The sequence below is a fragment of the Cyrtonyx montezumae genome, unplaced genomic scaffold, assembly GCF_038088225.1.
Source record: "Cyrtonyx montezumae isolate F1298 unplaced genomic scaffold, pur_monq_1.0 scaffold_31, whole genome shotgun sequence".
Classification (NCBI taxonomy): Eukaryota; Metazoa; Chordata; class Aves; order Galliformes; family Odontophoridae; genus Cyrtonyx; species Cyrtonyx montezumae.
In genome coordinates, this window is record NW_027072036.1 from 5,562,344 (window position 1) to 5,578,092 (window position 15,749).

Here is a 15,749-nt window from a genome sequence, read left to right on the forward strand (position 1 = left end):
GCAGTTTTTCCCAGTGAAAAGAACATCTGCAGTTTGCACTGAGCTGTAATAGGGATAAGGGATTGTGGACTTAGTGTTTCATTAGGGACGAGCAGTGACGGAGGGGGCTGGCGGGGGGAGCTCGCCTGTTCTCCCCTGAAGAGCAGCGCGGGGTGATGGAGCTGGGGAGGTGGGATTCGGTGACCTGCAGGGTGTGATCCCGTGATGGATGTGCTGCCTGTGCCGTTGCAGCTCCGGTCCCTGGCGCAGGGGGAGTGCCAGCAGGCGCTGAGGAACCTCCAGGTGCACTACGAGGACTTCCTGCAGGACAGCCGCGACTCGGAGCTCTTCTCGGTGTCGGACCGCCTGCGCCTGGAGGAGGAAGTGGAGTCTTCCAAGGAGCACATCCAGCAGCTGCTGGAGTCCATGGAGAACGGTGAGCTCCGCGGGGCTGATGGATTAACCAGGAGCTGTGCTGACTAATAAACAAAGGATTTATGGGACAGCTTCATTTTCTCATCTATCTGGAGCTAGCTGGATGGTTTTGTGAACAGCTGCTCTACTTCTTCCTCCGTCCGTTCAAATATTGGGCCTTTGTCCAGCAGTGTTCCCGCAGCACAGACTTGGCTTTGCAGCTCCAGGTTAATGCAGAGCCCTCTTCCCCTAACGCTGCCCGAGTCAGGTTAGTTGTTAGCTGGGATGTGTCCTTCCTGAGTTCAGATGTTTAACAAAATGGATGTGGCAGCCACAGTCCCACTGCTCAGAGCTGAGTCCCGCTGGGGGTCACGGAGGGGTGCCCTGAGTCTGGACCTGTTCTCAGCTCCATTTCAAAGAGAAGATCTGATTTTTGTTTTCCACCTGAGCAAAGACCCCAGCACTGCATTGCCACGTGGTGGGCGCCGAGCAGGTACCGAGCGGGGCTGTGAGCTCTCTGGTTTGTCCCCAATTTGCAGAAGACAAGGACGAGACCGTTGCCAGGACGTATCTCTCTGAACTGCAGAACATCCGCCTGCGCCTGGAGGAGTGTGAGCAGAGACTCGTGAGCCGCCTGCAGTGCCCCGGCAGCACCCGAGCGGATGGTGACAGCATCCAGGAGAGCACCGTCCGCATCGCAGAGCAGGAGGTGGGTCGGGCTGGAGGCGGTGGCTGCTGCCCGCAGTGCCTGCGATGGCTGTAAGCTCTCGTGGGTGCGGGGGGGATTTCGTGCCTAGAAAAAGCCGGGTGGGTTTCCTGCCCCGTCTCATCCCGTCCCCTTCACCGCCAGCTTTTCTCTGCCTGCTGGGGCGCTCCTTTCACCTTGGCTCCTTCCTCCCGCAGCGGATGCAGGAGGACCTGCAGTGCCTCAGGTCTGAGCTGCGCTGCGTTTCCGAGCGCTGCTGCAGCTTCCTCAGCAAGGCGCCCGCGGGGCCCAGCACGCCGCGCCTGCGGTCTGAGCTCGACCTGGTGCTCAGCAGGATGGACCACACGCACGGGCTGTCCTCTGTCTACCTGGACAAGTGAGTGGGGCCTGCCCTGCTCCTGGGCACCTTCCTGTGTGTGGTTCTGCTCCCACTGCTCCTGGTCCTCTAACACAACCCGTTGTGCTGTGACACGGGGCACAGACCGCCTCACGGCCACGGGGATCTCTGCCAAACGTGGACGTCATTGTGCCTCTCCTCTCTGACTGTCCAGGCTGAAGACGGTTGATGTCATCATTCGTAACACGCAAGGAGCAGAGTCTCAGGTGAAGGGATACGAAGTGAAGCTGAGCCAGGAGGAGGCTGTCCCGGCCGACCTGACGGCAATTCAGGCACACAGAAGTGCCCTGCAGGTTGGTGCTGCTCACTTCAAAGAGCACACAGAGAAAGCGGGCAATGCTTTGGTGTCTGGAGCAGCATCCTTCCCTTTCTGTGCTGAATTTACATTGTGTGCTGTTTTTCCTGTCCAAAATAGCTAATAGGAGGGTTTTGTCCCCCTCATTTCTTTGTAAAGATAAAGGAGCAGCCGTGGCCTTGTGCTTCCACTTGTAGGGCACATGCTGATGAATGCCAGCATCTTAGCAGCTGCATGTCCTGCTGCACTAGGACAGGGGCTGCTGGGCCAATCAGACTCGTTCCAGGCTGGGAATGTGCTCCCTCCTGTTGGCATCTCCCAGGTCTGCAGTCGTCCTGCAGACACCGCAGGCAGTGCAGCCAGGGAGGATGAGCACCTTTGCTGGCTTTGCAGCTGGAGGATGGAGGGGCTCTGTGATTTGATGGCCGCCTTAGGTCTGTGCTCTGCTTGCTGTGACGTTAAACCTGAGCTGCCTCGTGTTGTTTTTGAAGCAATGGCTCAGGGAGGTGAAGGACAAGAACTCGGTGTTCTCCGTGCTAGAGGAGGAGATGGCGAAGGCGAAGGCAGTGGGAGAGCAGCTGTACCAGCTGAGACAGGAGCGCAGCATCGACCTCGAGCGCTACCAGGAGAAGGGGAGCCAGCTGTGGGACCGCTGGCAGAGAGCGTGCACGCAGATCGAGACCCGGTGAGAAACCTCCCACCTCCATTCCCAGATCTGCTTTCACGCTTCAGCTGAGAGCTGGGGCCGGGCTCCTTCCTCCCATGGGAGTCCCCGGGGTGACTGGGGTACCCCTCCGACCTGTGGTGGGATTTCACCCCTCTGGTCTCCACTCTTCTTTCAGCCACGCAGAGCTGGAGAGCATCCAGGAGGTGCTGAGCGATTACCGCCAGTGCCACGGGGCCCTCATCCGATGGATCGAGGAGATCACGACCCAGCAGGAGCTGATGAAGCCCGGGCAGGCGGAGGACAGCCGGGTGCTGTCAGAGCAGCTGAGCCAGCAAACGGTGAGACGGGAGCGTGGGGCGTCCCGGCAGCGTGCTCACCGCCCTGGCCACGTCTTCTTTTGCTAACATCCCTTCTTGGAGCTTGAGAGCATGAATGCTGTAAGGCTGGCAGGGAAGCAGGGGAACTCCTTACCTCGAGGCTGAAATGGGCTGTGCGTGGGTCTCCAAGGCCTCACCGAAGAGGGCAAAGATCGAAGCTGCACTATGGGGCATTTCACCTGCAGAAGCTGTCCTGACAATCATTTTTTGCTCTGGTTTTTTTTGAAGGCTCTGGCTGCAGAAATCGAGAAAAACCAAGCCAAACTGGACCAGTGCCAGAAGTTCTCACAGCAGTACTCAGCTGCTGTCAAGGTACGGGCCCTTCCTAAACACAGAGCGCAGCTGGTGGGGCACAAACAGCTCCAGGGCAGTTTGCACTTCTCCTGCTCTGAACCTCCCGCTCAGCAGAGAGCTGACTGTGCATGCAAGGCAGGAGCTGGAGACCCGAGGGTATGCGAGAGGTGACTGAGCACCCTTCCCCCCACCTGGCTGTGTTTGCAGGACTATGAGCTGCAGCTCATGACGTACCGTGCGTTCGTGGAGTCGCAGCAGAAGTCCCCCATGAAGCGCCGGCGGATGCTGTCCTCCTCGGATGCCATCACACAGGAGGTAGGGACACGTCTGTGCCCCACGGGAGGGAGCAGTGTGGGGCTGGGGGGGCTCTTCCACTCCATCCAACCGCCCAGCAGCCTCTGACATGAGCTCCTTTCTGCTGAACTCGATGGATAAATAGTTTCCACCCTCGCTGTTTTTTCCAGTAGCCACAGGGATGGCTTAGTGTCTGAGCACCAGGTATGAAATACCTGCACTGCTGGGAACCCCTGGGCCAAATGCTGTGGGGTCAGCTCAGCCCTTCAGCCCAGTGAGGTAGCCATGCAGCATTACTGCATGCATCCTTGGGATGAGACCTTTAGAGGCCCTGTCTGCTCCGTGTGGATATTAGAGATCCCAGCAGCCCTCTTTGTAAGAGCTGAGCAACCACCCGTGTCCGTGACCAGAGTCTGCCCTTGGCTGCAGTGCTGTGCAGCACGCAGTGCGTGGCCGCGTCCCTCCCCTGCAGTGCTGCTGCCAGTGGGGCCGTACTGGGGATCTCTCCAGGGAGGAGGTGCTGCATCCATGTCCTGTGCTGTGAAGTGCTCTGCTGGCTGTGACTGATGTGCTCCAGCTCTCCTCCTCTCCCTTTGCAGTTCATGGATTTGCGGACTCGGTACACAGCTCTGGTGACTCTGACCACGCAGCACGTCAAGTACATCAGCGATGCCCTGCGGCGGCTGGAGGAGGAGGAGGTGAGGGCCTTGTGTGGGGCTGAGCTGCATTCACAGCACCCATGCTCACTTCCTAGCAGCCCAGGGGGGCTGCTCTGCTTCTCTAACATCTGCCCTCAGCTTTCAGTTCCACGTTCAGGTTGTGTCTCAGGTGCTGCTCCTGAGAAATCTGGGACCTCTTGGGCACAACTGTCTTCTTTCTCCTCGATTTGCAGAAAGTGGTGGAAGAGGAGAGGCAGGAGCACGTGGACAAGGTGAAGGAGCTCCTGGGTTGGGCTGTGGGCCTGAAGCAGAGCGTGCAAGGCAGAGCAGCTGCTGCCCAGAGCAGGGAGCTGGGCGACATCGAGAAGTCCATCTCAGAGCAGCAGGTAAGCAGGGACCTCCTGGACCCACCTCCAACCCACACATGTTACGTGTCTCCAGTCCTCTTGGTGTCACTCTGCTTCCAGGAGAGCAATCCTCCCTCTCATGGCCACAAACCCCGAGGCTTTCTATGAAATGAAGGGTGGGGGGAACCACACGGCTCTTTGTTTAACTTCTGCTGTTTTTCCATGGCTGAATTAAGCTTCCTTCTGCTTTTTCAACAGGCCCTCAATGAGGAGCTGGCTGCAAAGAAGGAACAGGTCTCTGAGGCCATCAAAACATCACAAATCTTCCTGGCAAAGCACAACCACAAGTGAGTGCAGCCCGAGGACAGGGCAGGCGGGGGAGCTGAGTTACCTTGGGGTGGGCGCTGGTGGCCTGGCATCCACGGAGTCCAGTGCCCAATTTCCATTGGAAACAATGACAGCTACACAGCAAAGGGCCATTTTTCTCATCTGCAGCAACAGCTACAAAATATGAGACATGTTTATACTGTTGGGACAATATTAATACACTTCAGTGGTGATCCAACCCCATACAGTTTGGGGTTTGGTCGTCACAGTGCCCGTCGGCCTTGGCCAAGCACAGATACTGTCCCTGCAAGGAGTGGGGCAGTGGGAAGAGGGGACCTGTGGTGGATTTGGCCTTTCCCCATTCTCTGGAGCTGGGAGATGCTTTGTGGAGCTCCCCTGAGAGATTTGCTGTTCCCTTGCAGACTTTCCCATCAGGAGAAGGATCAGATTTCTGCTCAGATCGCTGCATTGAAGGACACATACCAGGCACTCTGCAGTGACTCCACGGAGCAGCTCCAGCAGCTGCAGAGCCAGCTGGCTCAGGAGACAGAGCACAAGGTACTGAAAAAGAGGCTGAAAAAGGTTTTGCTTGGTTGTGTCACATGGCTACCAACCCACTGGCACGTGGTTGCCCTGTTCTGTCCAGACCTCACCCTGGGGCTGGGCTGGTGGCTGGCGGCCCAGCAGGAGCCCTGGCCCAGCTCAATGGAGGTTGTCCTTTGCAATACTTTCAGTCAGAGCTTGAAAAAGGTTGGCTTGCTCACGTGGTGGGCAAAGAGGTCAAGTCCCCTGGCAGTCTGCCTCCTCCACGTGATGCCCTTCTGACCAGGAGGGCTGGAGCTCTCGTGCAGGAGGCACAAGGAGGATTCCTGCAGAGCACTGCGCAGCCTCATGGCGTGCTGAGGGCTCTGCTGGGGTCATGGCTGAAGGAAGACCCCCCCAAGTGGAGGGGCTGTGCTGTCCCACCGGCCCCGCAGGGCTGCAGCCTGCTTGGGGCCCCAGTGCTCCGGGCACATCCTTTCTTGCCTCTGTGCCAGCTGTCTGCAGTCATTCAGATGTACATGTATGTGTTCTATAAGTGTGTATACATGTGTCAGTGGATATATTTGTGTGTTTGCTTGCTGGCTCCCTGTACCCTGAAGCAGTGACCCGCTCGGATCTGGTTTTGGTGCTGGGTCAGTGAGTGAAGCCCTGTTCTAGCAGGCCACGAACTCAGCTGAGATCCTTACCTCCAGCTGTCCCCTAACAATACAGCATCTCCCTTCGACTCGGCCTCCCCAGCACTTGGGCTGCCTCCACACGAGGCCGTGGGGGCTGGAAGGAGCTGCCAGCAGGAAGGGCACTTGCTCCTTTCCCTCTTTCCCTTTTCCTCCCTCGTGGGCAGGAAAACGGCTGTGCTGTGCACCCTGCGTGTGCTCCCTTGCAGTGGGGCTCAGCTCAGAACAGCTTTCACTCACACTCTCAAAGCCCAGGAAATGAAACGAGGGTGGCACTGGGGCTGTGCTGCAGATCCTCAGAGCTCGAGGCTGCAGTGTGACAGCCCTGGGTGCATTGCTTCACTGCACAGGGAGCACGAAGGACTCTTAACATTTGCTTGCTGGAAACATCCCACTGTCAGACAGACGTTATAAAGTTAAAAAGAAAAAAGAAAAGCCAAGCAGAGCGCGCTGAATTGAGCATGATGTGTCCCTGTACAGTTTGTGTTTCATGTCAACTGTTTTTAAGATTAACTGACATCCTTGCTTACAAGTTTAACTAACCCTCCGGGACTTAAACAAAACACACAGAGTGAAAGAGGACGACCTGTGTGGGGGGTTCTTTTTGCAAACAAAACGGTCGCATGCTGGACGCTAACACCAAGCTTTACACTGTGTGTGACACGGCTGAACTGCTCCATAAGGCTCTGTCTTTAACTGCTCCAGGCACACCCTGCAGCTCTGGTAAGTAAAAGCTTTTTACTCCCCTCCTCCCACCTCCTCTTTTACCATTCTCTTTCACCTCTTCTCTGTCTTTCCATGGTTTGTTCGTTTCTGAAGGAGTGTGTCCGAGTCTGGCAGTGCTGGTTGGTGTTCCCAGCACACCCACCCCGCTCCGTGCTGGGAGCACTGGGCTGCTCGTAGGGCCAGGGCTGCATCATCTGGACCTGGGGCTCTGCGGTGCAGAATTGCTCCTCCCCACCCCGACAGAAATAATGCAGTGCTTGAGTCAGCTCTACACTGGCTGGGGGAAACCCGCAGGTCCCGAGTGCTGTTACTCTGTGCCATTAGTTCTTACCCTCCCTGTGGGGGTACCAGACAAAAAAGCCCCTCTGGAAATACCGACGTCCCCAGCTGTCACTGACCCCGAGCTGGGACCTACTACTTGTATTTTTTCCCTTGCCCCCAGGGAGCACAGCGGGATGCTGGCACAGGGGCATGCCCGGGGAGCTGCAGTGCACGCCGGGGCAGTGCCCGTGGCACAGGGCTGAGCACGAGCTCTGCAGGGTTCCCTGGGAGCCTGGCACTGCAGGGCAGGATTTAAGCATGGCAGGAGTCAGGGTGGAAACTGCACTGGAAGAGGTTCCCCCTCCCCTGAGGGGACACCTGGGGTTATTCTCCTCCGGTAGTGTGAAATGGGATTCGTGTTGTCTTTTTTTTAAGCTGGTGTTGTGGAGCAGCTTTGGTGTCTGTGTCAGTTTCCTTCCCTGTGGCTCCATGGAGCATTAGGAACTCTTCTGGGTGTTGCTGCTCGCTGCTTTGCTGCATTACTGGTGGTGGATGTTGGAAGTATTTTGGTGCTGCCCTTGGTGATGGATTTAGCTGAGCATCAGAACTTGCTGGCGGTCTGAAAGCTGCTGAGTGCAGCAGTGTGTGTGCTGGGATGCCTTGGAGCTGCACTTCAAACACTTGGGCACGAGCTTCAGGGCCTGTGTGGGGGTTTCGGTCCATGCCCTGGGCCTCATGCGGTCTGAGTGCTGATCTTGGTTTGATTTTTGTCCTTCTCTTTCTGTTCTAGGGCAGTGAAGCTGTGGCGGGAGTGATCGATCTTGGCACAGTGGAAATATTCCCTGTCTTTGGTGCCATGCAGAGAGGTCTTATAGATCAGGAGACCGGGCTCGCCCTCTTAGAGGCTCAGGTGATCACATCTGACTTAGTTGTTCCAGAGACCAATGAAGAACTCTCCTTGGAGGAAGGTCTGGCAAGAGGCATCATCGACCTCAGGACGTTCCAGGTGCTGCAGGAGCTGAAGGATGCTGTCCAGCAGCTGCACAAAGTCAGTGAAGGGAGGCAGCTCCTGCCTGCTGCTGCTGCCATGGAAGAGGGGAGGATTAGTGAGAGCACTGGGATAAAGATTCTCGAGGTCGAACTTGTCACCGGTGGCTTTAAAACCCATCAGGGCAGGATCAGCATGGAGAGGGCTGTGCAAGAGGGGCTCCTTCCTCCCCAGCTTTACTCCAGGCTGCTCTCCCACCTGGAGAGCAACAAGGATTTGATTGACCCCAACACTGCTGAGAAAATCAACCTATGTGAGCTCGTGCAGCGATGCATCCTCCACCAGGACACGGGACTGAGGTTGCTCCCGGTCAAGCAGTTGGTGGGTGGGATGGTGAGCCTGAAGTCAGGCAGAAAGGTCAGCATCTTCCGTGCTGTCCAGGAAGGGCTGATAGACAGACAGGTGACAGTGAGGCTGCTGGAAGCCCAGCTCTTTGCTGGTGGCATTGTTGACCCCAGGACAGGGCACAGGCTGGCTGTGGATGAGGCTGTGAGACATCATTTAATTGACCAGGACTTGGCATGCACACTTCTAATCCGGCAGCTCCAGACAGGTGGCATCGTTGATACGGTCACAGGAGAGAGGCTGACAGTTGATGAAGCTGTAAGGAAAGAGTTGGTAGCACCACAGGTTGCTTTGGTGATCCTGGAGTCCCTCCAGTCCTTCAAGGGGCTCCTGTGGCCAGAGACTGGGGAGGTTGTCCCAGCTGCAGATGCTTTAGAGCAAGGGATCCTGTCTGCAGAGCTGGCTGACAAGATCCTCAGCAAGAGGCAGCTCATTAAGGCTGTCTTTGTACCAGAAACCACTGAGGTGTTGTCCTGGAAGAAAGCAGTGGAACATGGCATCCTAGAAAGAGGTGTGGCAAAGAAGCTGAAGTCGATGGTGATGCCTGATGTGATGGGCAGCGTGCAGCTGGCCCGTGCTGCGAGCAGGAGCTCCTCCGGAGGGACCCCCGTGGGGCACCAGGGGCAGAGGGACCCTGTGCTGAGTGACAATGAGAGGCTGATGTTCCACTTGATGACTCACAGCTACATCAACATCCACGATGGGCAGAAGCTGCTCTTCGTGGATGGAGAGTTGAGCAACCTCACGAAAGACCTCATCCGAACCCAAGAAAATGGATCCCGTGCACTCCCACTGGAAGGGAGTGAGGGCTTCGAGGAGACAAAGGAAACTGCAGCTCTTGAAAGACAGCCTTGCAATGGCGTGGCTGTGCAGCAGCTTGAGCTGCAGCTTGCTCCTCCAAAGGAAGGAATCGGAGAGGCCCTGCCGCCCAGAACCACTTTGGAGAACGGGGAGGTGGTGATGGGGCCGGGAAGGCTCCTGCTGGACGATGCTGGAGTCCTGAGTGTGGAGGAGAGAGGGCAGGTTTGTACTGAACAGGCTACCACCCGAAGTGGGACTGATGCTGAATCTGGGAGAGAGCAAATAGCTGCCGCAAGCACGGAGAAGCACCAGGTAACATTACCCATGGCAGGACGTCCCAGCGACTCCGGCAGTGGATTCAGAGAAACAGAGGAAATGATCGTTGAAGCAGAAGAGTCCAAACCCACTGTGACAGATGGAGTGGAAGGCATCACAGATCAGAAGAGGGCGTTGGAAATCGGGGCAGGTGTGAAAAGCGAAAGCCGTTTGGTGGTGCACATTTGTGAAAGCAGAGAGAGTCTGGAAGTTGTGGCAGGGAGACCTCGGGATGCAGAGGAACCTGAACTTGGGGGAGAAGGTGTTAGAGGGATTCACTTGCTGAACCAGGAGACGCTCCAGAACGGCGCGCTGGGAGGAGGGCACGCTGTGCTCACCGGGACTGCAGGGGCCGAGCAAGTGGAGACCTGCACTGAAAATACTGAGGGCATATTGCACGTGGAAGAGGGAGAGGGGGAAGAAGTGCTGGGTGATGAGAGCGTCGGTGGTGCGGCCGTGCCTCAGCCCCCGGGGCAGGATGAGGAGGACCATCTGGAAGTGCTGCACACGCAGCTCCGGAGCGGTGGCATCGTCTGTGAGCACGTGGGCAGCACTCTGCTCCTGAATGACGCCGTGGGCTGCGGCGCGCTGCCCGGACACACGGCCGTCAAACTGATGGAGAAAATGAAGATGTTCAGTGGCTTCTTTGACTCTCACACACGTGAACCTTTGACCACCAAGGACGTCATTGAAGAAGGTCTGATGGATGAGAAGCTTCTCCAGAAGGTACTCAATTCGGACAAAGCCATCAGTGGTGTTCTGGACCCGGGCAATAACTTCGTCTACTCCATCAAGGACGCTGCTGCCATTGGCCTTCTGGACAAGGAGACAGCGCTGAGGCTGCTGGAGGGGCAGGTGGTCACTGGAGGGATCGTTGACTTGAAGCGTGGCAAAAAGGTGTCGGTCACTTTGGCTTCAAACCTCGGCCTCATCGAGCCAGCGAGTCAGAAGGAGCTGGTCAAGCTGGAGAAGGCTTCCAAAGGGAAGAGCACGGATGCAGCCACCAGGCAGAAGCTCCTTCGCTTGCAGGCTGAGACCAGCGGGATTGTGGATCCCAAAAGCAAGCAGCCATTGACTGTTGCACAGTCTGTGGAAAGAGGGCTCCTCGAGAGGGAGGAGGCGTTTGAGCTGCTGGCCAGGCAGATCGCTGCCGGAGGGATTCTGCACCACCAGTCGGGCATGCGGCTCTCGGTCAGCGACGCAATGAAACACCATCTGATCGATGGAGATCTGTGCAACGAACTCACGAAGGCTGAAGGAGTGTGCCTGCAGGAGTGCACTCACCCAGAGACAAAGGAGAAGCTGCCCTTGTCCCAGGCGGTGGCCGCAGGAGTTGTGAGTCTGGAATTCCAGAGGAAAGTGCAGGAAATCCAGGCTGGGGCTGGGAGCGTTATCGATCCCACTTCTGGGCAGAGAATGGCGCTCAGCCGGGCAGCGCAGGAGGGGCTGCTGCCCCGGGACGTGGTGGAGGAAGCCCTGTCCTCCCCGGAGCTGAAACACGGCATCGTGGACCCCGAGAGCTGCGTGGTCGTGCCCTACGCCGAGCTGGTGAAGAAGTGCAGGATTGACGTTGAGTCCGGGCAGAGGTACCTGGAGGTGCATCCCTTCAGGGCCATGCGGGACGAGGCGTCGGGGAGGGGGCTGACGTGTGCCGAGGCGCTGCGGCTGGGGAGGGCCGACCCCCTGCCCACACTGCGGCTGCTGCAGGGCCAGGCCGACAGCGGGGGCTTCGTGGAGGGGGCTGTCAGCAGCAGGCTGTCCCTGCAGGCCGCTCTGCAGCGGGGGCTGCTGGACGAGGGGATGGCCACGGTCATCGGCAGCAGGCAGCTGAGGGCCGGGGGAATTGTGGATGCTAGCAGTGGGAAGAGATTGGCGTTGGAGGAAGCTGTTGAAAAGGGACTGATTGGCCAAAGGTTGGCTGCTGCTCTTCAGGAGGCGCAGATGTCAGAAGAGAGCTATGGCTCTGAGGTCCTCACAGTAGGTAAACCCCACTTTTCCCAGGAAAAGATGGAAAAAGTATCTCCGAAAGAGGAAGGTGTGGTCCTGCAAAGCAGTGCTACTACATCCAATGGCACGGAGCACAGAACCAGGTCCAAAGCTGTGAGCTCCCCAGCAAGAGGAGGGAGACCAAAGCTGATCCCTCCAGAGGCTTCGGAGGAGGGTGTGAGAGAGCAGCAAGAAATGGGTGAAACGATTCCAGGATTCCCCTCAGCACTGCGTGCAGCATCTCTGTCTGTGGAGGTGGTGATGAAGGCGATGGGGACTGCAGAAAGCAGCTCCCATGCAGCAGCAGTGCGGGGGAAGGGGGCAGGAGGGGAGGCAGCATTGCTGGGGACAGGGAAAGGAGTGCGACGTGAGGAAGAGCTTCACAGCACTGAGGGCAGCAAGGAGAGGAGGAAAGGGTTTGTAAGTGTGGATGGAGCTCTGGCAGAAGGTGCAGCGGTGGCTTCTGAGCGAGGGGAGAGGGTGGGCAGCTGGGAGCAGGGTGCACAGGTAACCCCCAGGGAATGTGTGGATCTGGGAAAGGAGGAGTTGGGTCCTACAATGCCCAGAGAAACCCCCGAGGCCGATGTCCCTCTGAAGCCTGCAAGAGACAAGCCTGTGGGTAGGAGAGCTGTGGGAGAAACCCCCACACTGGAGGGAGAAGGTCTGCGTGTTCAGGAAAGAACAAGCGAAGCTGAGCTCAAACCTGCCCAGAAACAAAAAAGCAAGAAGAGGAGAACAAAGCAGACTGGTGTCTCAGGAGACAGCACTCAGCTGGAGAAACCTTCTGTAGAAAAGCAGTCCCTTCCCATTCCAATATCCAAAGAGACTCCGGGGAAAGAGGAGGACTTCGTCTCAAGTGCTCCAGAACCAAAGCCTGAGGCCGCCACCAAGGGGGTCACTGCTGAGCGGGCAGAAGATGCGGCCGAGCAGAAGCAGATGGAGAGCAGCAGGGATGGAAAAGCAAAGCCAGTGCCTGGGAGACACACGGCAAAGCTCACGGAGGTCCATGTGCTCCCCACCCCTCCAGGACCAAGGGAAGCAGCAGCAGTGCTGAGAGCTGTGGTCGGAGAGGGTTCCCATTCCTCTGCGGAGCTGAAGCTGGAGGGGACCCTGAGCCAGGAGGGGGCTGAAATGGAAACCACCAGTGATGCATTTGCAGCCATCAGTGAAAAGTCAGATGAGTTAATCATCAGAGAGGAACCCACAGAAGTTCAGGGCTCCTGTACAGCCCCCCCGGAGCTGGGAGCTGACGTCCTGCAGCAGAGGGCAGCAGCTGTGAGCACGGGCCGAGCTGCTGTGCCTGCTGCACCCCGGGGAGAAGCAGAGCAGGAGAGGCCTCGTCAGCCGGGTCCTGGCGATCGGGGGCTGCTCCTGCCAGTCATCGTGGAGGGAGAGCTGCTGGAGACCTCGAGTGACACTGCCAGACCTGCCCAGGTACAGTACTGTGTGCTGTTTCAGTGCTGGTTCTGTATGATTTGTGTATGGTTTGCTCCTGGTGCTCAGCACGGAGGGAGGACGGCTGTGGCTTGATCGTACAGCATCAGCTGCAGTGGGTTTGGCAAACGAAGCAGTGATGTATGGCTCAAATATCTTCATCGTGGCTTCTTTTTGCTGGAGCATTACTAACAAATGATTAATAAGTAGGACCTTTTTTGGCACTTCTACTGTAACACAATGGATCTCTTGCCATTTCTGAGCTTGTGTTGGAAAAAGAGCCACGTTTTCTTTTTCCTGTAGTCAGTCTTGGAGATAAGGCCAGCGAGTGGAAAGTCCCTGAAATGGAAATCTGTCGAGGGATTTCTTTTAAAAGCCACATTTAAGCATCCTTGTTCTCTTCTCTCTAAATCTGAGCTTTTGTTTCACCGCCGGGCTCTGCAGATCAAGTTCAGCAAGAAGATGTGCCTGGAGCACGACGAGAAGCTCATCTCCTATCTCTCCATGCTGCGAGACATTGAGATGAGAATTGAGCGGGTGCAGCCGGCGGAGCAGAACCTGGATGCACTGCAGACTCTGCTGCAGCAGGCAGAGGTGAGCACGGCCCCAGCATCTGTGTGCAGACCCCATTCCTCCACGCTCTGACGCTCCCTGAGCGTGGCTGGAATGGATTTCCCACCTTGGAGAGGCCGTGCAGTGCTGGCAGCCGCACGGGGCTGCACGAAGGGGCTGCAATGAATCCTTCCAGCAGACGCGTGCAGAGTTTGGAGTTGGTCCTCCAAAACCTCTGCAGTGCTGTCAGTTTTGGCAGTGGGAGGATGAAGTCAGTGTATGGGGGCTGTAAGAGTGCTGTCTTGCCCCAGGCCCTGGGCGCCGAGCTGCGGGAGCTCAGCTTCCCCGTCAATCAGGAGTTGGACGCCGTGAAGCGGATCGTGGCCAACCCGCCTGAGGAAGTCCCCGAGCAACTGCTGAGGGCTTTGGAGAAGGATGCCAAAAACCTCCAGAAGTCTCTGAGCTCCGCGAACGATATCCTGCAGTCCCGGCTGCAGAACCTTCGTGGTGCAGCAGAGACCCAAAAGGTGGAGCCACGGCCGTCCCTGCCGCCTCCTGCCCCACCGCCCTGCCCGGCCGGGGGGGTCTGCCCTCCCCCGGGGTTCCTGCTCCCTGTGTAAGTGGGGCACTTGTGTGTTTCAGGCTGAAATCACAGCACACCACGAGACGCTGCAGGGGAGGCTGCAGGAGCTGCTGCGCTGGGTGTGGGGCACGGCGCAGGCGCTGGACAGCAGTGATTTCCAGCACACAGCGGACAGGGGCAGCCTGAGTCGCTGCCTCCAACGCTATCAGGTAACCATGGCAATGCCCCCAGTCCTCCCCATGGAGGAGGTTGCTGTTCCCTGTGCGAAGGAGAAGCTGTCAATCCTGCTTCCCTCCTGCAGCCTCTGTGGGTTTGCCATTATCCTTTGTCACGGAAGGAGCAGAGATGCTGTGTTTGCTCCAAAGTGTTTTGTTTCCACAAAGCGTGAACCATCTGCTTTGGCCGTTTGGGGGATGATTGCAAATGCATGCCGTGGAAGCTGAGAGGTCCGTGGGATTCCCATGAGGCTGAGAGCTGCTGCCTGGGGGGGCCTGGGACCCCTCCTGTCTCCCCTCCCTCACACCTCCCTGCTCCCACCAGTGCTGTGAGGAGCCCGGGCCCCATCCACGAGCATTCATCCGGCAGCGATAGCTCTCCAGTTTTGGTCAGCTCGGCATCCCCTGCACGCTGGTGGCTGAAACCACGGGGCTGAAGGCTGCGTGGTCGGTGGGGCTGCCTGACAGAGCCTTCCCTTCCCTGCAGGAGCTGAGGGAGCCCCTCGCTGATACCAAGTCTCAGCTCGACGCCACCGCCTTCGACATTCAGTTCCTGATCTCGGAGCACGCCCAGGACCTGAGCCCCCAGCAGAGCAGGCAGCTGCTGCGGCTGCTCCACGAGCTGCAGAAAGCCTTCCAGGAGCTGGCGGGGCGCGTGACGGCGCAGGTGGAGGTGCTGCAGGTCTGTGTCCAGCAAGCAGAGCAGACGGATCAGGTGAAGGTTGTGGGACGGCCGCGTCCTGGCTGCGGTTTGCTCGCTGAAGCGCTTTCCGTGCGCTGAGCCCCTCCACGTTTGGGATGTCACGTGCATGCCACTCACGGTTTATGACCTCCCACTGCACATCGTGAGCTTCCTCTGCAGTCTGTCTTCTTCCTGCTGCGTAGCTCCCAGGTGGAAAGTTGCTTTCATGCAGAGGGCCGAGCCCTGCCTGAGGTGTGGGCAGCACGGTCCTCTGCTGCCGTCGTATATTGGGCCGGGTGGGACAAGCCCTGGTCTCTGAGAGTCCGCCAGGAACCCCCCATGTGTAGCTGACACTGCAGCTGTGTCCTCGTGTCCTTTGTCCATGCACAAGAGAGGTTTTGCTGACCAAGAGAAACAGCTGCTGATGCAGCGAGGCAGCCAGCAGCTGCAAAAGAAAGTCCTCATGCCCTGCTGCCATCCAGCAGCGCCCATCACTGCATGGATCCTCTAGTTCAAGGCAGTATTAAGTGATTTTATTAACGGTTGCTCTCTGTAACTCTTGCCTGTCCCATCTGGAGTGTGTGTGTATATTAACCAGTTTGCTTTGCTTTTTCAGATTGAGTGTGCGCCCATCCTAACCCAGGAAGAACTCGCTTTGCAGCAGAAGAGCTCTTAAGAAGGCTCTTTCAATTTGCTTCTGTTGTTTATCTTTTGACTGTGAGACACAAGCACAGTGTTTTGCACACGTTTGTACATCACCTTGCTGACGTGCCCAGTGAAACACAAACCTTCGCCTCCCCTGGGGAAGGGGAGAGGTGCAGGGACTCT

The 15,749-nt window shown here is 57.5% G+C and overlaps 1 protein-coding gene across 7 annotated transcripts in view; it reads left to right on the top strand.

Annotated features, from left to right (window-relative positions):
- MACF1 (microtubule actin crosslinking factor 1) overlaps window positions 1-15,749 on the top strand; it is a 106,777-nt gene that overhangs the window by 38,363 nt on the left and 52,665 nt on the right. For 4 of the 7 annotated variants that reach the window (XM_065744624.1, XM_065744627.1, XM_065744626.1 and 1 more), the window contains exons 25-41: window positions 232-415; window positions 933-1,102; window positions 1,297-1,475; window positions 1,651-1,789; window positions 2,283-2,476; window positions 2,634-2,796; window positions 3,064-3,147; window positions 3,337-3,444; window positions 4,023-4,121; window positions 4,316-4,468; window positions 4,688-4,776; window positions 5,179-5,314; window positions 7,751-12,889; window positions 13,334-13,483; window positions 13,753-13,968; window positions 14,084-14,233; window positions 14,727-14,960. In XM_065744624.1, the coding sequence (XP_065600696.1) occupies window positions 232-415; window positions 933-1,102; window positions 1,297-1,475; window positions 1,651-1,789; window positions 2,283-2,476; window positions 2,634-2,796; window positions 3,064-3,147; window positions 3,337-3,444; window positions 4,023-4,121; window positions 4,316-4,468; window positions 4,688-4,776; window positions 5,179-5,314; window positions 7,751-12,889; window positions 13,334-13,483; window positions 13,753-13,968; window positions 14,084-14,233; window positions 14,727-14,960 (7,587 nt within the window). The remainder of the gene's footprint in view (window positions 1-231; window positions 416-932; window positions 1,103-1,296; window positions 1,476-1,650; window positions 1,790-2,282; window positions 2,477-2,633; window positions 2,797-3,063; window positions 3,148-3,336; window positions 3,445-4,022; window positions 4,122-4,315; window positions 4,469-4,687; window positions 4,777-5,178; window positions 5,315-7,750; window positions 12,890-13,333; window positions 13,484-13,752; window positions 13,969-14,083; window positions 14,234-14,726; window positions 14,961-15,749) is intronic. The other 3 variants (XM_065744628.1, XM_065744630.1, XM_065744631.1) reach the window with 1 other exon arrangement.